At 40.0% G+C, this 23,753-nt stretch overlaps 1 protein-coding gene across 8 annotated transcripts in view; it reads left to right on the top strand.

The window, feature by feature from the left end:
- Positions 1-23,753, top strand: part of FLI1 (Fli-1 proto-oncogene, ETS transcription factor) — a 170,393-nt gene that overhangs the window by 85,058 nt on the left and 61,582 nt on the right. For all 8 annotated transcript variants that reach the window (XM_007495111.2, XM_007495112.3, XM_007495115.3 and 5 more), the window contains 2 exons: positions 5,722-5,930; positions 21,166-21,317. In XM_007495111.2, coding sequence (XP_007495173.1) covers positions 5,722-5,930; positions 21,166-21,317 — 361 coding nt within the window. The remainder of the gene's footprint in view (positions 1-5,721; positions 5,931-21,165; positions 21,318-23,753) is intronic.

A 23,753-nucleotide genomic window follows, 5' to 3' on the forward strand; every position in this document is an offset into this window, starting at 1 on the left:
TATTCCAAACCTAGGTCTATTTCTTGAGTTATGTTGGCTCCCTGTATTAAGAAGAGGGAGCCAAGTGCTGAACTTTCATAAGATCTGGGAGATCCCATGCCCACTAGTCATGCTTTTCTCATGTCAGGGTCATTTCTTTTTTTTTAAACCCCTACTTCTGTCTTAAAATCAATAATAAGTATTGGATCCAAGGAAGAATAACAGTAAGGACTGGGGAACAGGGGATAATTGACTTGCTCAAGGTCACACTGCTAGGAAGGATCTGAGGTCAAATTTGAACCCAAGACCTCCCATCTCTAAGCCTGACTCTCTATCCACTGAACCACCTACCTGTCCATAGGGTCATTTCTAAATGGTCTGAAATATCTACTATTGTTATAAAATATCTGATATTGAGCAAGTTGCTTAAATTTGCCTTCTTCCTGGACTAAAGAAGCAATTTTCTCCAAATTTTATAGATTTTAGGAGAGCCATCGACCTCAAGGGAAACTGGAGCAGGGAATCTTTATGAAGGAACTTCTCTATTTTATACTAAGACTATACTTGCAGGATTTTTTTTAGATGACCCAGATAACAAACAATCAACATGTTCTCATTATACTTCTACCATGTATCCAGTATTGTTGCAAAACTAGTAAACGTAGAATCAGTTATTAAAGCATTTACATAATCTAGTTGTGGGAATAAGACAAAACAGGAGCAAACAAACAATACAGGAAAGAACATAGATGTTGGCTAAGAAATGTGATCTTCGACTTTTTAAGTGGAGAAGGAGAATACTGGGATATTCAGGGAATGCTTTGTGGATGGGTAGAAGGAACATTTCAGGTGAATAACATAAACAGCCTCCAATAGAGTAGAAGGTGCTCCTTGAGAATGGGGAGGGGGTGGAGGTAAAAAATATGGCTAGAAAGGTAGGTTGGAGTTCAATAACATAAAGTTTTGGAATGGTATGTGTAATGCCATAGGGAAACAGGGATATAGTGAGGGTAGATATAGAGAATGTGAAAGTAACTTTGAGTAGGAAAATTATTTCAATGGAGTGATGCTTTTGGATGATAAGCCAGGCAGCAAAATGTGGACAATGAAGTTAGCTAAAAGTCTATTACAATAATCCAGGCATGAGTTAATTGTGGCAGAAGTAGGAACTGGAAAGAAAGGGCACTTTACAAGAGACTTCCTGTGTTTTGAATCAAATTCTGAGTATTTTTTGTCACAATATTTTGACCACTGAAGATGGCTTATAAATGAAGGTCTCTTTGTTTCTGGCCAAAATCTTTGAGTGAATTTTCATATTCAATCATTGATTCTCTTTTGCGAGGATCCAGATTACATATATGAAATACCAAGTGTATCATGTCTAAAGAAAGTGTGTAAACTGAGTGTCCCTTTCCCCACAAAAGATACCCAGCTTTTAATCTCTTAGTCCAAAGGAGTTGTGATGCAAGCTCATCTTTATAATCGCCAAAAAGACATTTATAAAGGCATGTAACACTATAAAAGCAGAATCAAACCAATTCTTTCCCGTTGGGAGCTTACAATCTGTCAAATATACTGACATGGAATAAGAAGCCAGTTCCCAGTGCTTATAGTAAAATCTTTGCATCACATATTAGCTCAAAGTTTATTTTGTAAGGTAGTGGCCATAGGACTTTTCATCTAGGATCAAGGGAGCTACCAGCTTTCTGTAGAGCAAACCATGAAGGCATCAAGTAGAAAACAAGAGTAGGACATTTTGCATCCCAAAACTATAGACATTCACTCAGTTGGAGACAGTAAGCCTCTTGGGTGTTGTGGTAGTAACTTTGGAAGTTCAACCTTAAACCCTTCACCCTTTGCCTTATCTATAATATCCAAGCCTTTTCGGTCCAGAAGCAGACTTCCTGGAGTGATTTCCTGTATTTCCTGCTTTGGTCCCAGCCGGAAACAACACGAGAACAGCCTTCCTGTTGGAAACAAGGATGCCGTGCTGGCATGAAGTACAGCACTGGGAGTGAGGTCAGCAGAGAGAGAGTGGAACAGAATTTGTAATCTTTTTTTTAGGGAAGAGGAAGATATTCAAAGAAAGGGGATGAGTGAAATGAGAGCCATAGAACAAATTCAAAACTAAGAGGTCCTTTGATGTTCTTTATCAGTATCCATACATATTGTATTTTTTTTTAGTTTGTTACATAATGGGGGGAAACTACCATCAATTGGTGAATGGAATTAATGGTGGTTTAAGAGAATATACATTTTTATGAATAAAACAAATAATAGATGACAATAATACCCAACATTTATATAGTGTTTTAAGTTTGAAGGAGTACTTTATGAAAAATATCTTATTCAATCCACATAACAACCCAGTAAAGGAGGTACTGTGGGTTTCCTCCTTTCCATTTTACAGGTGAGGAAACTGAAGCTCAGAGAGGCATACGTGATTTGGCCAGGACCACAAAGGTAGAAAGCATTAAACAATGAATGAATGCTTCTTTTCCTCATTTTGAAGGGAATCTAACCTCAATTTAATAGCATTTCAAGGGCAAAGGAGTAATAAACACATACAAATCCCATTATCTCTTCTTTTTAAAAATAGTTTTATTGATGTGTTTTGTTTTCCATTATAAACATTTATAGATTACCCCACTCCATGAGAGGTTTCTCGTAACAAAGTAAAACAATTAGGCAAAACTAACAATATGGTGACCTCATCTGAAAGCACAACATTCCACATCTGCAGCACCTCAACCATATCTCTTTTAAGAATTAAAATCTTTTTCTCTTTCTCCCACCCCCCATTGGAAAAATGGGGAGAATTCTTATAACAAATATAGTCAAGCAAATAAATTTTCTAAATGGCTATATACAAATATGTATATAATATTACATAATATGCATGTGTGTCTGTGTGTGCAAATGTTTCTGCACCCTAAATCTTTTACATCTTTGTCAATAGCATGTTTCATCATCAATCCTCTGGAATGCTGAATTGGACAGTCATTGTGTTGACAATATTTCTTACTAGTTAGCTTTGTTTACAAAGTTGTTTGTCCTTACAGTATTGATTTATATAAGTTATTTTCTTGGTTCTTCTCATTTCATTCCTCTTTACCTCATAGAACTCCTCAAAATTGACGATTTTTTTTATCTGTGACATGTTTTGTCACCTAACCTGCTGCCTCTCATGTACATAGCTAAGGAACACTGGAGAATCTTATGTAATAACAATGATAATATTTATCAGAACATAAAAAAGATTGTCTAGAAAGACCTACATGAGATTATGAAAGTGAAGCAATCAGAACCAAGAGAACAATTTACATAGCAACAGAAATATTATTTGAAGAATGACTTGTGTATATCCAGCTCTATAGAAAGAAATGATGAATTAAAAAGTACGATATAGTTTGTGTGTGGGTATGTGGCCATGAAATGCAGCTGAAGTAGTCTCCAGGTGTAACGATTTTTTGTGCCAATGGACCCAGGCTTCCAGGGCCGAGAGAGTGGGACTGTCTCTGTGCATCGACTTTTCCACTTAAGTCTCCTTCACGCACAAGTGTTTTTGTGCACACTCATCTACATCACAGATGAAAGCGCACAAAGACAATCATCATCCTCGATTACCAAGAGACTACTACTGTGTGTACACATACATACACACACATTTATCTTTTTGTTCAATGATGCCTTCCCTAATGGGGGGAAGAGAAGGAAGTTGGGAGTTAATGGAGTATTTTAATGTCACAAATTAATTAATTTTTTAAATATAAAAAATAGTCCTATAGATTTTGGTAGCAAAATTAGAAGTCAATATTTATACCATGGCTTACATATATGATTATCTCACAACTTTGTGAGGTAGGCAGTACTTGTATTATTATCTCTGTTTTATACACAAGGAAACTGAAGTCATAGAAAATTAATTGATTTGTCCATGGTCACAAAGCTACTAAATGGATGTGTCAAAGATGGCACCCAACTTTCCATATACTAAGCAAGAGTTTGTCTCTCCCCAGAATCACCATAATACCACATTTGTCATCTCTTGCCCATCAGCGACCCACACAATGCCTCAAACTCTTTGTCTAGGCATCTTCTCACCCACTCCTGCCCAGAATATGGTTTTTGTTTCATCTTTCCCAAAGAAATGAGGGTTCAGAGGATTCTAATGAAATGACTTCTACCTCTGCTATCTCCAATTTCTCCTCTCCTTTTGTAGTTTTCATTCATACATCCATACAAGAAAGTAGAGACATTTCAAACCACTCCCTTCAATTCCTTGAGCATTTATTAAGTGCTTACTGTGGGCAAAGCTATGTGTCAGGCATTGAGGAAGCAGACTCAACCAGAAGAGCTCACCCTCCTGGAGTTTTATTCTCCTGAGAGCCTACCACATTGGGCCCAGATAATGGAATGCAATGTATTCAGAGGAGAGAAAGAGTTTTAATAGTTGGAGAGATTAGGAAAGTTGGCACCTGAGCTGAGTCCTGAAGAAATCTCAGAGCACTAAGAGGCTGAAGTGAGGAGGGAGTATGTTCAGGAGAGGGAGATGGTCCTGTGCAGAGACAGGGAGAAGAAGGAGGTGGTCAAGTTCAGGAAATGGCTTTGAGGTAGCTAGGTGGGGCTGGACATAGAATCAGAAAGATCTGAGTTCACATTCTACAGCAAACACTAGCTGAGTGATTCTGAGCAAATCACTTAGCTTTGATTTTCCTTAATTTCCCCAGCTATGAAACAGTAATATAATTAAATATAATAATACTTCCTTATCCTTGTGATGATAAAATAAGGCAATATTTGTAAAGCACTTTGCAAACCTTAAAGCTCCTTAAATGCTAGCTATCATTATCTCCATCATCATCTCCATCATCATCATCATCATCAACAGGCCAGTTTGGTCCCAATAATCACTCCCTTCCCATAAGAAAAAAAAAAGCAGCCTGACCTTTAAGACACAGCAGCCTATCTGGGATCTGGGTTTTAGGGATGGGGTTCCAAGTGGAGTTCACAAGATAATACATATGGAGTTAGAAGGGAGCTGAGAAGCCAGAATCTAGGCCAACCCCCTTGTTTTATATATGAAGAACTGAGGCCTAAAGAGATTATTAGTTGATTTGTCCAGATAGCTTGTGGCAGATCCTAGATTCAAATCCAAGTCCTCCGATTCCAAATCTAGAACGTTTACCTCTGTACCACACTGTTTCTCTAAAATCCAGAGGCCAATAGAGGGTAAGTGACTCATCCACGGGGACATGGGCAGTAAGGAATAAAACTGGGACTTGAACGGAGGTCCTCTGACTCCAAATCAAACGCTTCCTAATATAGGACCGTGCCTGCTCCGCACCAGGAATCCTTTCATTTCTGATGTCACTGGCATACAGGGGACTCTAGAGATGACATCTGCCGCTCCTCTGCTCCTCTGGTAGCCTCCATCCTCACTCTGTTCCAAAGGGATGTGAAAAATACGGCATCATAATGGTGCTCTCGGGCTAAGTGAGCAAATGCCTGGACCCACTTCCCTCCGGGTCCAGCGCAGCCAAAAAAAGAACCCAACAGTTTTGCATAGGGGTTAATGTGGCCCAAGGCTGTGATTCAATCTGCAATTCCCCCAGAGGGGATTTTCAGGTGAAGAGAGCCCCAGGGCACTGCCAGCTCAGACTGAGAGTACAAAAGCCACCTCATGGCTCACTGCCTAATGACACTCATGAACTTTTTCTCTCCCCTCTTGTGGTCTTCCAGGAGGCTCTGTCGGTGGTGAGTGACGACCAATCCCTCTTTGACTCCACATTTGGAGCGGCTCATCTCCCCAAGAACGACATGACCGCCTCTGGCAACCCCGACTATGGCCAGCCCCACAAAATCAACCCCCTCCCACCCCAGCAGGAGTGGATCAACCAGCCCGTGAGGGTCAACGTCAAGAGGGAATATGACCACATGAATGGATCCAGGTAGGAGAGTGGGGACTGCGGCTGCTGGGGCTTCCAGCTGATGCACTGGGGGAGAGAATTCCGGGAGTGCGGGGTCACAGGGCCGGAGGGTGGAGGGAGTGGGGAGAGAAGAGGGAGGGACTGAAAGTATGAATGTGTGTTCGCCAGATGTTCTTCTGCTGAGGCATAAGGCCTCATTATTCACTTATGGTTTCTGTGGCAGGCAGGGCTCCAGTGCAAGGCAATTGGAAGTCTGGGTCAGTCCACAAAAGGCTGCTAAGACGAGGGGGCCAGCCCAGGGCACTGTGGGCCTAGAGTCTGATGGTGCAGTTGAAGGGGGCTCCTGCCATGTCTGTCTGGGCATGGGAGAGCTGCCAGTCTTCAAAAGCACTGCCTTATGTAAGAGTCTGCTCTTAGGACCATTAAATCAACAACTCTTTATTAAGTGCTATGGCTGCTATGTGCCAGAGCCTGCGTTTGGGATTGGGGATACAAAGACATCGAAGGAAATAATCCCTACTTGCAAAGAGCTGATAGTCACTGAACAAGCAGTCATGCGAAGTCAAGTCGATGAGCATTTATTAAGTGCTTACTATATTTCAGGCACTTAAATACAGGCCCTCGTGCTAGGCCTTGAGGGAAAAAGGAAGGAAGGGAAGGAGAGAAAGAGAGAGAGAGAGGGAGAAGAAAAGAGAAAGAGGGAGAGAGTGAGGAAAAGGGAAGGAGAGAAGAGGGAGAAAGGGAAAGGGAGAAAAGGGGGAAAGGGAAGATGAAAGAAAAAAGAAAAAAGAGAGAGAAAGGGAGAGGAAACAAGAAAGGGAAAGAGGGAGAGAGAAAGAAAAGTGGAGGGAGATTGGGAGAGGGAGAAAGAAAGAGAGTGGAAGGAAGGAAGGGAGAAATGAAAGAAATAAGGAATGAAAGTAGAATAAAGACATGTTCTGGGCCCTCAACAAATATTCACTCTAATATCAGGTATAAAGCAAAGGCAGGGATAGCTATAATCCTAGACAGATGGGTCATAATAATGGCACAAATGTAATTATATAGGAATTGAGGGGAGAGAGAACTTTGTAGGAAGAAGACTTTATGAAGGAGGTGATATCTGTGAATGACCTTGAAAGTCCCATAGGATTTTGATTAGGGATGCAGGCAGACCGTCATTTACTATGTATGGCATGAGTTGGAGTATAGGAGAAGGAAACTTCAAGAAATGTTAAAAGTATGAGAGGTAATACATTTTTGGAATGGAACATACTTATATGTTGGGGAATAGTGGGAGATGAGATCTAGATTAGGTCCACTGGAAACAAATACTGAGAGGTTTGTTCAGATTAAATGATTCTGAGCTTTATCCAGTAAGCAATAGAGATCCACTGACTATCAGGGCAGTACTTTATAAGAAGATTAGTGCAGGATAGATTGGAGAAGAGCCTAGACTCAGGGAAACTAGGTAGGAAATTGTATAAATAGTCCAAACAAGAAGTAAGGATAACTTGATCTAAAAGAGAAACTGAACTAAAGAGAAAAGGTCAGGAGAGGTCCCTCAGAAGTAGACAAGTAAGACTTGGGGACTGATTAGATATGGAGAGAGGAAGAAAAGGAAGAGTCAAAGATGACCAATGAGTTTTACAGCTGAGTGGCAGTTGTGGCATTATTCACAAAAAAGGAGGAAAGCAGAAAGGTTTGGGAGGGAAGAAGGTGATTTTGGTATCAGACATGTTGAGTTTAAGACACTAGCAAAGCATCCAGGTGAAAATATCCAGCAGAATATTTCTGGAAAGATAAGACTTTTTGGTCATGGGAATGCAGGGATAGAGAAACAAACCTGAGACTCACCTGTAGAGAGGCCATGAAGTTGAAGAAGGGAATATAACAATAGAAGGAGAAAGTATAGTGAAAATAGATGGCCAAGCCAGAGCCACCACCTCTTTCTCAGGGAGCAACAAGTACACTCCAGACCTGCCTGTGGGAACCCCTAACTTCACCACATTTCAATCCCACTAACCAAAACCAGACAGAGCCTGGGATCCTAGCCACCTTCTCAGGCATTAAGGCAACAGAATAGTTCAGAGCCTCAAAATACTCTCTCTCTCTCTCTCTCTCTCTCTCTCTCTCTCTCTCTCTCTCTCTCTCTCTCTCTCTCTCTCTCTCTCTCTCTCTCTCTCTTTCTCTCTTTCTCTCTCTCTCTCTCTCCCCTTCCTTCTTCTCTCTCTCTTTGTCTGTCACCCCCTCTTCTCGACCTCCTCTCTCTATCTGTCTTTCTCTCTCTTCCCCCCTTTCCCCCTTCCTCCTCTCTCTCTTTCCCTCTCCCCCTTCTCTCTCTCCTCCCCTCTCTCTCCCCACCCCCATCCTGATCATAACCAATATTTGCATTCTGCATTAAAGTTTACAAAACTTAATCTTCACGGGAGCCTCATAACAACCCTGTGAAGTAGGTTTACTGATAGTATTATTATTCTCATTTTATGCATGAGGAAATTGATGCTTACTTAGAACTGGTGGATGATTTGACTATGGTCACACAGTTACTAAATACCAGAGGATTTGAACTCAAATCTTCCTAACTCTAGGTTCAGCTCTACCAGACTGACTCTTACTTTTATCTGCTTCTCCCTATCCTTCTATACCCTGAGCTTATGACTTAGATTCAGGAACACTGATCTAAACAACCTAGATATTTCTGGGAATATTAAAAGGCCAAGTGTTGGTGTAAGGTGATCTTTGGTTTGATTTGATTTTTACAATTGGTGCTCTCTACTTCCCGAAGACCTTCTCTTACTTACTACTCACTATAATCAGTATAGAAACTTTAAGCTGTTCTGTTTCCAACCTGGGAGGAACTGAGGGCCAATAGGATTAAAACCTGCTCACAGGTCAAATGAGTGTCTGAAGACAGATTTGAATTCCAGAAGAAGAGTCTTCCTGACTCCAGGACTGGCGCTCTACTCACTGTACCACCTAGCTGCCCATTCTATAAGGATAGGCCAGTGACCATCAGTCTGGCACTTGATTGTCTAATATGTCAAAAAGTAGCTTCAGAACAACTGATCATATAGATCCAGCCCCTTTGGGAGAAATGGGGGAAATATAATGAACCCACCTAGCTTCAAAGTAGACCAGGGATAGGTAATTACTGATACCTAATGAATCTTCTTCATCTATTTACATCCTGTGGTACCAAGCTTTGGAGTCAGAGGGCCTGGGTTCAAAACTGGGCTGAGTTACTTACTAACTCTGAATGATACTGGACAACTCAGGTCATCACTTTCAGCTTCTTAACACTTCAGCATCTGTAAAATAGTGGAGTGAGACTGAATGACCTCTGAGGTTTCTGTTAGCTTGATATCTTTCCTATTGACCTGAGCAGTAATGTTCTAGAAAAAAGCTCAAACTTAATTTGGAACTATTCACTACATGGTGAAAAACCAGGTACTGTAATCAGTACTCAAAAAACTTGATTAAATTAATATCAAGTTATTTACAGTTTACAAATTAAATTCAGCCTTAGCCTTTAGTTTGGGTTTTTTTTTTTTTAGGTCAGGGAAGGCTTGGGGTTTTGACTGGACCTGAAAGAAACTCCCTATTCCAATTCATATCAGTTATTTCTCAGAAAATTATAGTCTTAGAGGGAGTTATTGGCTGGGGCATTAAGAGAAACTTACCAAGGGTCACATGCAGTACATGTCAGAAGGAGGATCTGAATCTGGGTCTTCCTGGTTCTCCAGCAAGTTCATTATGTATTATAACATACTGCCTTGAGTAGCCAATTATGAAATAAAGATGTTATCTTGCATTTTTAAACCCTTACCCTCTGTCTTAGAATGGATACCAAGTATTAGTTCCAAGGCAGAAGAGAGGTAAGGACTAGGCAATTGGGGTTAAGTAACTTTTGCCCAGGGACAGACATCTAGGAAGTATCTGAGGTCAAATTTGAACCTGGGACTTCCTGTCACCAGACCTGGCTTTCTATTCACTGAGCCACCTAGCAGCCCATTTTCATTTTATTCTTTTCCAAAGTGCATTGCATTTTATGTTTTGGGGAGTTCCTTCATTTCAAATACTTGCAACAATTCTGAAAAGTTGAAAGAACACCATGGTGATGCTACCCATTTTATAGATGGGACAACTAGAACAAGAAGCTAATTAAAGGGGAGACTAGGGAACAGCTGAGGTGGAATGGACAAGTAGGAAGAGCACTTGCCTGGGAATCCCAAGTTTTCAATTTGAATCCTGGTTCTGCCATTTGCTATCTATGGAACCTTGAGCAAGTCACTTAATCTTCATGGGTGATGGTGTCCTCCTCTTTGAAGTGATGACTTTAGACAGATGGCCTCTAGATCTATAATTATTAGGTTAGTGCTTTGTTGCATCACAAGGCTCAGAGGGTCTAGGACTTCCCTGGGGCTCTAGGAAATGTGGGAAAGTTAGTGAACAAGGAGAAACTTAGGGGATTCATAGATTCAGGGAATGGAAAAAAGAAGATTAAATTAAAATTCTGTCTTTCTGTGAAGAGGCAAGAGCCAGTGACCATCTAGGAGACTTTTCAACTCTCTGAGTCGTCGTTGTCTCAGTATATCACTGGAGATGACCGTGTTAAGGCCATATAGATGGCCTATTGCATCCAGTTTACAGTGCCATATTTTGAGGGGATTTTGAAAAGCTGGAGCACATGTAGAAAAAGGCAGGACAGGGCAAGGAGATTTAATGTCATCCAAAGATTAGTTAGAAGGGAACTAGAGATATTCAGACTGGAGAAGAAAAGATCTCGTAGGAACATGAGAGTGACTGTCAAATGCTTGAAAGGTCACTCACTCAATAGAAAAGGGACTTGTTCTGTTTGTCCCTAAAGGACCCCTGGGTAGAAGTAACAGGCAGCTAAGTGGTGAGTTCAAATCTGGCCTCAGATACTTATTGTGTGACCCCCAGCAAGTCTTTTAACCTCTGCTGGCCTTAGTTTCCTCAACTGTAAAATGGAGATGAGAATAGCACGTACTTCTTAGGTTTGTTCTGACCTGTTTGACCAAATCAGATGATAGTGCTAAAGCAGTGCCTGGCATATAGTAAGTGTTATATAAATACTAATCATTATTAGTTAACATGGAGATCAATTTTTGACTGGATATAAGGAAAAATATATATGCCAAGGTGAAATGTGATTCCTTGGCTTAAAAGGGAAAAAGGAATCAGGTAATGAGTTCCCTGTAACTGGAAGACTTCAGACTGAGTACAGATGACCACTGTTACAGACAGGATTCATGCTTTGGGTAAGAATTGGTTTAGATGGCCCCTGAGGTCCCTTCTAGCTACAACAATCTAAGAGTCTGCATTTCCATGGTGTGCCTTGACCCCTGCAGTTTCTGCTTTAAAAAATAAAAGGCAGAATAAAGAGAGTTGAGAAGGAGTTGTGTTTTGTGAACAGAATGATGCTGGACCTTCCTTTGGGCATGACTTAGCAATGACTCACTTGGGCACTGGCTAGGGGTCAGGTGGAAAAGCATGCTCTTTGAGAGGCTCAGAGGCAGCATGGGCTACCATTGCTTTGGGAGGTTTTGTTGTCTCTTTCCTCAGATTTTCCCACTGTGGTTGAACTTGTTGGTGTTAGTTGTCCCTGCAACAGCATCACCCATAGGTTCTGTATTAGATGCAGATTCCAGTGGTTTGATCCAAGACGTGGTCTGCAAATAGCTCTCAGCTGCATCCTGTCTCAACCACGGGAATTGGGGAAAACATCCCGTGTAAGAAAAAAGACTAGTTTATGGAGAGGAAATGCATGAACTGCTTGCCTTATGTGCATGGTGTGGAACCTGAGTTCTAAATTGTTAAGAATACTAAACATCCTATATGAACAGTGTATCTAGGGAGCAGCTAGGTGGCTCAGTGGATGGAGAGCCAGATCTGGAGATGGGAGGTCCTGGGTTCAAATTTGGCTTCAGATACTTCCTAGCTGTGTGATCCTGGGGAAGTCGCTTAATCTCAGTTGCCTTGCCCTTGACGCTTTTCAGCTTTAGGACTAATATGTAGTATTAATTCTAAGATGGAAAGCAAAGGTTTAAAAAAATGCTGTCTCTAGTTGTAAGAAGCATATGGTCTTCATATTTCTTTCATGTACAGAATGGCAATATGTGGCTGCCATATTTATTCCACCTGTTTGGCTAGTGAAGAATGTTCCAAATGCCTGCTTTCTGAGATATCTAAGTTGTATCACTGATAATTTCATTTGTGAAGCTGTTTATGAGTTCAGGCTAGCAACATCATTTCTTTATTAAATCCTATTTGTTTATTTAATCTTAAAGCCATAACTACATGGCTTCTAGAGGCCCATGATGTCCTCAGGATAAAGATCCTTTTCTGAGGTATAGATCTCAGCTCCTTATCCTTATCCTTTGATTATTACCTATGTCTTTCTTTCCTTTTCCTTTAAACCTTACCTTCTGTCTTAGAATCAAAATAAGTGTCAGTTCCAAGGCAGAAGAACAATAAAGGATAGGCAATTGGGGTTAAGTGACTTTCCCAGGATCACACATCTAGGAAACGTCTGGGGGCTAGACTTGAGCCCAGGACCTCCCATCTCCAACTCTGACAATTTTTCCACTGAGCCACCTGGCTGCCCCTGCCCATCTCTTTCTATAGGGCCTCCCTAGAAGAACCTCCCAATATTTTGGAAGCCATTCACTAATTCTTTTAATGCACATAGGTGCCCATGTTGCACCCAGTCTACCAGTTTACCCCTCCCTCTTACTGTATGAGCAACTCCCTTCTTGCTCAGGTGATACATGACTTTATCAGTATATGGTATACCACTTCTCATGAGTAAGTCCTTGTTGGTGTTACACCATAGGTTCTTTCTACCTGTTGTGTATCTTTCCAATGCCTTTTGGGTTACTTGAACATCTCAGTGAAAGGGCATGCATTCAGATAAAGTCTCTGGCACTCTACCATCTCTGTGACCTTAAGGAAGTCATTTAGCTTCAGATCCCTCATCTGTAAAATATGGGGGTGGGAGAACAGTTATGATCTAGATGATATGATCATAAAATAATATCATAAAAATATATATCATAAAAATTATCCTAAAATATCTAAAATCCTATGGCCTCATCCATATGTAGCTGTATAGCACTATTGTGAAAGCATTGTGGTCATAAAAAAAAGCAAGGGAGGGGGGTGCAGCTAGATGAGAGCCAAGCCTAGAGACAGGAGGTATTCAATTCAAATTCAGCTTCAGATACTTCCTAGCTATGTGACCCTGGGCAAGTCACTTAACTCCAATTGCCTAGCCTTTACCTCCCTTCTGCCTTAGAACTGATACATTGAATGGATTCTAAAATGGAAGGTAAAGGTTTTTAAAAAAAGACAGAATTTTTGGAACTCTTAATAAGGCTAAACAAGTTTCCACTTGTAATCCAGTCTAGATTCTTCCTCCTATTCAATTGTCCATTCATAGCTCCTGCCATATTTGTGTATATATACATATATGTACACATGTCTAAAAATACATAAATACACCCACATAGATTATGAACTGATCCTGTGTTTTCATTATTGTAGAGAACTTCCAGGTGATAAAAACCCCTCTACCAGTAGAGGTTGCCATCTTCTCTGTGGCTTATAGTCTTAGAGGGTTGCCCAGGACCCTGAGAGGTTATTTAGAGAATTATACAAGGGTCCCATTGCCACCATGTGTCAGAGGCAGGATTTGAACCTTTGGCTTTCCTGGCTTTAAGGAAGTTCTCTGGCCACAGCGCTATGCTGCCTTTTATGTGTATGTACACACCTATAGATGTATATGCGTACATATTATATATGTGTGTATATAAGTTTAGTGAACTCCCTGTGAGGAAGCTAGTTACTCTCAATGCAGTTTAGGCTCTAATATGCAGCTAACATTCTTTGAGAGTCAATATAATATATAATATGGCAATAGAGTATAAATATATATATACATATATGCATTCAACATATGAGTCTGTGTTTATAAAATATATATTCTGATGTATTATTAACTCAATGGGCAGCTCATTGAATCAGCATCCTTCAATCTGAGCCATCTGAATTTATCCTCTTTTTTCTACCAATGTGATTGGTTAGTCTAATCCGTTTCAAGAGATGAGACTTCATAATATTCTAGGACCCTATACAATTAGATTTTTTGTTTTTAATTACATTATTACATATTATGTTATTAGTTTTTAATGAAATTCAACAGGCATCCCTCTCCTATTTATATTCTAGCTAAGAAATTCTCCATGATATCAACAAACACCTAAATTAGTAAATGTTTCCATATTTTATACCTCCCTTGATATTATTACTCAGCAGATTGTTATTCAAAGTTATTTTTGTTATTACATTTGTCATAGAATTTTTTATGATTTGAACATATGTATGGCAGAGGTATTGTCTCAGGAGAGTCATTAAGGATGCATTATGTTCTATGAGTCAAAGGTGTTTTTTTGTTTTTTTTTTGTTTTAATCAACAAACAATAGACAACAGGATATTCTATTTTTTGCACCTCTCAGTCAATTGTATACTTTGAAGATGTGGTCTCTTGTAGAAATTCTTATACAAAAGTCTTCCTGTTTTCTTCTCATGTAGTCATAGAATCACAGTATTGAGGACTGGAAGGGAGTTTAGGCATCATCATTTAAATTTGAGAAAATTGTGGTTGAAAGATTTTTAATAAGGATTATTTCTATATGTGCACAGGCATATATATATAGAGAGAGAGGTGACAGATCATAGATGTAAAGCCGGGAGAGATTTCAGAGTCCAGGCCTCTCATTTTACAGATAAAATAACTAAGGCTGAACTAGGTTAAGTAATTTGCCCAATCTTTACATAGTATACATACACATGTACATATATATATACATATGTATACACATAAATACATGCACATGCATGCACACACATATATACATATAGTATATACAATATATCCAAGACAGTATTTGAACTTAGATCTTCTTGACATCCACTGAATCACAGAGGTCTACTGATTGTTTCTTAATTACCTTTTTTTGTATATTTAATCCTTTTTATTCTTTTGAAATCTTCCCCTCTTTCAAATAGCTTAAAAACTGATTTATAAGGGCTTTCCATGGGCAAGTAGGTGACAGTGGATAGAGCACTAGATCAGGAATTATAAAGAAGTCTCAGACACTTATAAGCTGTGTTACCCTGGGCAAGTTAGTTAACCTATGTCTGCTTCAGTTTCCTCATTTATGAAAGAGGAATAATAATAGTACCTTCTTCCCAGAGTTGATTCAAGAATCAAGTGAGATATTTGCAAAGTGCTTTAAACATGATTCTTTTTTCCTTTCCTTTAAAATTGTGTCGCTTTCAACTTGGACACATTTTGTTGTGTGTAGCTGTTCTTCCCAACTTCTTTTTTTTTTTAATTAATCAATTGATTACTTATTTTCAGTTACATGTAAAAACAATTTTTGACAATTATTTTTTGACATTTTAGGATGCAGATTTTCTCCCTTCTGCCCTTCCTGCCCCTCCCCTAGGTGGTAAAAGTCAGATATAGTTTGTATTAGTATTTTCATGCAATACGTATTTCCATATTGCTCATGTCATGATAGAAGACGCATACAATAAAAAAAAAACTCATGAAGGAAATAAAGTGGAAGATGGCATGCTTTGATCTGTAATCAGACCCCAACAGTTCCCTCTTTTGCTGTGGTTGGCATTTTTCATAGTGTGACCCTTCTGGATATCTTGGGATCTTGTTTTGTTGATAATGGTTTAGTCTTTCATGGTTGATCATTATAAAATATTTCTGTTACTGTATACATTGTTCTCCTGGTTCTGCTCACTTCACTTTGCATCAGTTCACTTAAGTCTTTCCAGGTTTTTCTGAACTTAACATGTTCATCATTTGTTATAGAGCAATAGTATTACATTACAACCATTTACTACAACTTGTTCATCCATCCCCCACTACTAAATTTCCATAATTCAGCTATTGTTGAATCAATCTATTAATCCATAACCATTTATTAAATGCTTGCTATGTGCTAGGCATTGTGCTAGTTGCTGGGAATTTTAAAAAAGCCAAATAAACATAATAGCCTTTGCCTATACTATTACATTAGCCTGTTAGTTGGTCTCCATACCTCAGGTCTCTCGCTACTCCAATCCACCCTCCATTCAGCTACAAAAATGATTTTCTTAAGGTTCAGATCTAACTGTGTTATCCTCAACTCGTAAACTCCAGTTGCTCCTTTTCATTTCTAGGATTCAATAAGAAATCCTCTGTTTGGCATTTAAAGCCCTTTAAAACCCCTTCTGTACCTTTTTAGTCTTCATTTTTTTTAAATTTAAAATTATTTTCAATTAACAAAAAATATCCTTTTTCTCCTACCTCTTTCACATTGAAAAAAAGGTAAATGAAAGCAAAAACCTTCTAACAAATATGCTTAGTCAAGCAAAATAAATCCTTGCATTAGCCAGATACAAAAAAAAATGTTTTAATCTGTTCCTGAGTCCAGAGATAGGTAGCATGTTTTCATCATTCCTCTGGAATTGTAATTGTTGGTCATTGTGCCAACCAATTCTTACACTTTCAAGTTTGTTTGTCTTTACAATGCTGTTAGCATTACACATTGTTCCTTTTCAGCCGTTACCATTTAACCAACTCTCCAACCAACATTTAACCAACCAGAATTCAAGCTCTTTGAAGGCAGGGACCCAGTTCTTGCCTTTGTATCCTTGGTACTTAATCCAGTGCCTAGTACAGAGTAAGTGCTAAAGAAATACTTGTGGACTGACTGTCCCCAAAAAGTTTTCATCATAAGCATAATCAGCCTAGTTGTGGACTTGTGTGTCCAGATGTTGCTACCCTGGTTTTAACTGCCTCTCTGTAGATTTGGCGAGGTGTACAAGAGGAGTTCTTTCTCCTACCAACTAGACATGTGGTATTATCAGTGCTGAGAGCTCCTGATGAAAGTTGTGTGGAGTACTGAGTAGTTAATTAACTTGTCCAATCCAATTCCAGGATTATGTGAGAGGCAGACCTGAATCTAGGTCTTTCTGGCTCCAGAACCAGGGCTCTCTTCATCACATCATACCACCTCTCAGAAAGTGAGAAGGCTATTCCGATAGCATGTTTGGAGCAACAAATTTGCTTTTGGTACTCTTCTTCTTCCCTAGTTCTTCTAGCACTTTTGATCTGTTTTAAATTACTTCCCATTTGGAAAAGAGAAAGGGCATCCGTTCTTTAAGACCTGCACTCTCAATACATTTTAATAAAGAGCTAGGTGACACATATATTTTAGAGCTTCAAAAAAATCTTAATAATCATCTATTCCATGCCCCTCAGTTTATAGATGGGAAATTGAGGTCCTAAGAGGCTAAGTGACTTTCTTAAAATCACAGAGGTAGTTAAGTAGCAGCCCTGGGATTTGAATCCAGATCCACTGATTTTAGACCCAGTGCTCATCTGCATAACAAGCCCCCCTCAAAGGCCCCCAATTCAGAGCATTTCTTCTCCCCTAAAGCCCTGCCTCATATTTTTATCTCCTCCCCTGCAATGGAGACACTCTAAGCTCCACCCTCTTAACCTCCTTTGCCTAGCTCCATTATGGCAGCCCAGGGTCCTTCAGTCACCTGTCCTATTGCCACCAGCTGCTTGACTGCCTGACACCCTGTGAGCTGCAAGCACAGGTTTCAATACCGATTAGCTGGCAATGCTGGCCAGCTGAAGAACAAAACGCACTTTCCCTCCCCTACGCCCTCCCTCTTGTTTTCATCAGGGCCCTCTTCATAGGCTCCAGCTGCCTTGTTTCAGAGTAGCTTTTATGTTGTGTTTCACCTGTACCAGAAGCAATAGTTGTTCAGTGTGATGGGAGAGGGAGAGAGGCTGGGGTAGTCTCTGGGGGATCACAATGCCTCGGGAACTCTGAGAGTGGAGGGACCACTAGCAGTCGGGCAGGTAACTGTATGGCTTTTTTTCCCCCTCTTTCTGAACAGACTGAGTCTTTCTTCCAAAGCTAGATGGCCACACTGACTCTCGAAAGTGGAAGTGGACCTGAAAGAAGGGTTGCTTTTTATTTCTAGTTAGGACTTAGCTTAAAAGAGCTCAGCTTCCGAGAGTCTCTTAACTCCTGAGTTGGGGATGGAGGTCGTACTCATCAGAGCCACCTAACTCATCAGCCACCAGGATTACCTGGAAAGGCAGTGGGGGTAGGTGGGGGGGTAGGTAAGGAATATAGAAAACAGACAGAAAAATGAGAACAAACTTGCCATATGTCTGAGATATGTCCTAATAGGATATTATTATCTATTACAAAGAAAATGGGCACCTAACACAAGTATCCGATGCTTATCAACAATTTTTTAAAATTCCATCTTTCCTAGTCTCTACCTCGTCTTTCCACTATTGGTAGTGATTCCCTAATTCCTCTGATCCCTTATATTTATAGGGATTTCTTTTTTTCTTCTCCATGGAAGACCCTCGCTCCCCTATTAGAAGCAAGTTTTTTTTTTTTCCTCTAGGGTCCTTAATGCCCCCTCTTAGCAAAGCAGACATTTATCAGACAACACTTGTAATTCATTCCTGTCCATTTTGGTTCTTAGTCTCTATTGACAAGGACAACTCATGAAGTCAAGACTTAGCATGTGCTGCTGGGAACAACACAAAACATGTTCTCCTTGCATCTTATTTTGGGCAGCTCCATAAATTTCTATGAGGGAGGGAGGCCACTTTCTCCTTTTGCTTCTAATAAGTCTAGGTTTTAACCCAACAGTCCCCAAAGGAATAGGTCAGGTGTAAAAAACAGCTCTCTATCTCCCACCACCACCACCACAAAAGGGTCTCAAGTGAAGAGATCAGCTAAAAGAGTTCTCATTCCCTGTTATGTCTTCCTCACGTACCTATGATCTCTAGAGATTTCTCCTCCTCTGATTAAAACTCTCTGCCTTTGCACAGAAACAGAGCCTGTTCAATTCCAGGCTTTTCCACTCTGCAGTTTTCCCCTAACCAATAAAAATGTTACTCTCCTCTTTCAAAGACTGACAGTCCTCCAACATTCTGTTTTTCTTGCTTTGTCTTTAAGTTCCAGTAAGAAGGCTCCCAGTGATAGGGGCAGGGTCGAATCCAGAGGCAGCATCTTTCTGGGGTACTTCATCTCAGACCAAGTCCTCAGCAGAAGTCAATTCATCAAACTCTGTTAAAATAAATAAATAAATAAATAAACTACCAAAAAAAAAAAAAAAAAACCCCGCCATGATGTGCTACTACTTCTCTTAACTGCCATGGGGACATTAAACCTTCAGCAATTTGGGACTCTGACGACTGGCTTTTGGGTCTCTGCCTGGAAAAACAGTAGGCGAATAGTAAAACCTTAAATTCTAACATGTGTAAGTTATACATCTTATTTTCATTTTCAGGCCATGTTTCCCCCTGTAAGACATCAGGAAAAAATTACCGTCTGACTTCTAATATCTCAGTGGAGCATTTATCTCCCAGCTATGATAAGTGATCTTCAATATTTTTTTCCCTTCAGATTAAGAAACAAATTCATTTAATTTTCTTTATTGAATGTGCTCAGACTTCCTCTACCCTGCCTGGGTCTTTGGGGTGCACTGTGCTATAATTCTTTCCCTCTGGGTTAGTGGCTTCTCTCCAGGTTGCCACATTTCCCCTTATTTTTTTTATTTTTTCTTTCTTTTTTTTGCCACATTACTACCACATTGGTTGAATGGCTGTGGGGGACTCTGGGCTACATAACACTCCTTCAGACTGTCTTGAGATTTCATCCGCCTGCCTAAAAAAAAAATGATGGTAAGCAATGCTTGGGTCATTGGCAAGAAAATGGCAGATAAACATGCCAGAACTGGAAGCCGTTCATTTGAACCTTATCTGAACTTCTTGGGTCTGAAACCCTGTTTGAAAACCCTTGAGAAAAGCATCTCTCTTGTGAGATTCTTTGTTGGATATAACCCCAGTGGCAGCCACATGTCTTCTTGGCCTTTGGGCAGCCTCCTCTGACTCTTTCTTCTGGCTAGGGGGCTTTCCTTCTCTTGGCGACCTGAGTAGCTTGGGAGGAAAATCTAAGACTAAGTTGGGAGTCCAGTGAAATAGTTATCTTCTGTGGACTGTACCACCAGAGATCTATACGGATGGGGCCAAGACAGGTACTCTAGGCTCATGCATCTGCTGTTTGCTTTTGTGGTAAAACGGACAAGTCACTCTGACTGTATCTTGGCATGGATGTTGCAAGATGTTAAGTCCTAATTGGGGCTTGTGTAATGAGTGACTCTGTTGTGTAACTTGCTTTGCAAGTCACTTAAGCATGTCCGCATTGTTTCCTTTGTGAAGTTTGCCATTGAGGGTACAAAAGGCCCATAACTTTTTATCTTACAGGGGACTGTGAATCAAGGCTCCTGAGTTCTACTCCTGCCTCAGTTCACAACCAGCTTTTTGAAACTGATTTGCCACTGAAATTGTTAGAAGACCTAGTTTCTAATCACAACTCTGACATTTGCTAGGCAAGCTATAAACTTAATACGTGCCAAGAAAAGTACTTTATAAACTGTAATGTTAAATGAGAGCCATCACTATTCTCAAAGTCTTGATCATTGGATCAAAAGTTCTGCAGAGCACCAGAGTCCTGGAGTCAGGAAGACCCAAGTTCAAATTTGACCTCAGACACTCGCCCAGCTAGGTGACTCTGGGCAAATCACTTAAGCCTGCTTGCCTCAGTTCCTCCTATTAGAAAGACTTTGATCCTGGGCCTGACCACAGACTGTATGCTCTGTCATCCAAGGTCCAGCTTGCCTAGGTACAGAGGGACTCTCCCCAACGTGGCTGCAGAAGGATGAGTTGTTTGTTCACAGACACTCCAGAAGATCATTCACCAAGTCTTAGGGCGACCCCGATTTTTATTGGTTGAGAGAGGACCCACACAAATTAAATGATAGCTTCTTGAAATAATTTAACAGTTTTACTATTAGTTTGCCTAAATAAGAGTTTACATTGGGGTCAAATGAAAAAATATGAAAAAGTATGTTATAAACTGTATTGTGCTATTCAAATTTAGAGTTACTATTATATCTGTCATCATTATTACTATTACTGTTCATGAACACATTGTGCCCAGTGGGATTAGTAAAAAACTGAGAAATCCTAATCTGCATCTCTGAGCTCGGTGGACAGCTGCCTTCATGTTTGGGTCGCCACTTGGCTTGAGCCAACTGCAATGATGACAACACCCTTAAAGCGTTTTTGTTTCCCTCCATTTTTAGGGAATCGCCAGTAGACTGCAGTGTTAACAAATGCAGCAAGCTAGTTGGTGGAAATGAGTCCAATCCTATGAATTACAATACCTACATGGATGAGAAGAACGGCCCCCCTCCTAACATGACCACCAACGAGAGAAGAGTCATTGTCCCGGCAGGTATGTTGGACTGGGATCCTCCTGGTTTTAGTTAGGATTTTAGTTTTTGCATTCACCTAGGTTAGTAGATATGGGGTCAAAAATGCCAGAGAGCATTGTGTTAGTTATCTGGAATCAGGAAGACATAAACTGAAACTCTGCTTCAGATATTTGCTAGCTATTTGAACTTGGGCAGATTACTTCTTTCAGCCTCAGTGTCCTCATCTGTACAATGGGGATAGTAATAGCACCTACCTCCTTGGGAGGACAAAATGAGATAACATAAATCAAATGCTTTACAAGATTTAAAGCATCATAAAAATTCTAGCTCTTATTAATATTTTCTAGAAACCATCACTATCTGGGGTACTGAAAAATATGATAAGGGGAGCAGCAGCAACTGGTTGCCAAGCACTTCTTCTACTCTACTCTCTTCCAAGACCCTGATGACACCACAACAAATATTCACAGTTATTATTAACTGGTCTATAAGGAGGGCTGAAGCCAGGCTGTCTGACTCTGAATTGCAGTAAATTCCTATATATGATTACTTCTGCCTTGGTGAAAGGGTGGCTAAAAGAAATCTGTTCTGTCCATCAGACTCATAACTTTTGGCATTTGTGAGTTCCACCTTTCCAAAATCAAAGCCAACTACTATTTTTATTTTAAAATAGAAACAACTATATTTAGCAAATGGAATATTTTAACATGTGTGTAATGAGTTAAGTCATGATTATAAAATAAACACATTTTCCTTGGTTTTGGGGTTTTATTGCTATATTAGTCATATTATTTTGATTCTAATTATAATTAACTTTATTTTGATTCTAACTATTAGCATCAAAATCAATCAACAAACGTTTATTAAAGACCTAGTAATTGCCATCCTCTGTGCTGAGAATATAGTGACAAAAACTAAATTTCCTGACCTCAAGAAGTTTATAATCTATTGAGAAGTACAGCATGTACTCATATAAAGAAGCACAAAGTTTATAGAAAATAGTCCTGGAGGAGGTATTTGCTGCTGGGGGAAGCAAGAAAGGCCTAATGGAGGAGGTGGCACATGAGCTGAAATTTGAAGGAAGCTAGTAATCTTAAACTACAAGGCACAGTGGATAGAGCACCAGGGGCTTCGAGTCAGGAAGACCTGAGTTCAAATCCAGTCTCAAACACTCACTAGCAGAGTAACCCTGGGCAAATCACACCTTGCTTGCCTCAGTTCCTCATCTCTAAAATGAGTGGAGAAGAAAATGGCAAACCATCTCAATATCTTTGCCAAGAGAACCATTCAAATAGGGACACAGAGAGTCAGATGCAACTGAAACTACTCAACAAAAATGGATTCTAAAAGGCAGAGGGAAATAAAAACTACCTTCCTGGTTGTTGGGAAACAACAAGGGAAACAAACTAGGGAACAACAAGCAAATAAAACAATAGAAATATCAAATTGTGAAAGGATGTAATGTGTCATAAGCCTGAAAGGTCAAATTGTGAAGTGATTTAGAAGCTGAAAGCAAGAGTTTATCTTTGATACTTGAGACAATAGGGAGCCACTCACCTTTTCTGAGCAGAAGAGAGGACTATGCTTACATCTGTGCTTTAAGAATATCAATTTGAGGGAGAAGCTGGGTAGCTCAGTGGATTGAGAGCCAGGCCTAGAGATGGGAGGTCCTGGGTTCAAATCTGGTCTCAGACACTTCCCAGCTGTGTGACCCTGGGAAAGTCACTTAACCCCCCATTGCCTAGCCCTTACCACTCTAATACACAATTGATTCCAAGACAGAAGGTAAGGGTTTAAAAAAAAACCTTAAAAAAAAAAGAATATCAATTTGACTGCTATGTAGAGAATGGGGAAGAGATCTGAGACACAGAGACCAATTTAAGCCATCATTTGACAATTGTACCCATAACTGGGATTACCGCAATTCTTCCCTCATGGTCCAATCACGTTTAGTTGCTAGTCAGAAAAGGATCTTAAGCTTCATCATTATGGACCTCAACTAGATGGAAAGAATTCCATCTTAACTTGTCAACACCTAGCTGTGAGTGATGTGAAATAGTAGGGTTGGGATGTTGAAGGAAGTTGTAATATATCTTGCCAAGGAGACCTTTCACTAGAGGATAAGCACCTATCCAGTTGTGAGACTTTAAAGGCAGGGGAAAGGGTCAGATGTCCTTTTATAGGAGCCAAGAAAATGCAAAAAGCCCATGAAAAAATCTGTATAAAATCCCTAAAAGTAATCAGCTATCAGGTCTAAAGAACTTACGCTGGCTGAAAGAAATTTAAGGACATTCTGTTTCTTTACTATTTCCTTCATGTTTAATATGCATAGGAATCTAGATTCAAGCCCTTGAACAAAGACCTTTAGGGAGGTGCAGATGGAGCCAAGTCAGATAGGGTAGGGGTTGAGAGGGAAAAACCTTGGAGAAACATGGGTGGGACCCATGTAAGTTTTA

The sequence above is a fragment of the Monodelphis domestica genome, chromosome 4 (assembly GCF_027887165.1).
Source record: "Monodelphis domestica isolate mMonDom1 chromosome 4, mMonDom1.pri, whole genome shotgun sequence".
NCBI classification, from domain to species: Eukaryota; Metazoa; Chordata; class Mammalia; order Didelphimorphia; family Didelphidae; genus Monodelphis; species Monodelphis domestica.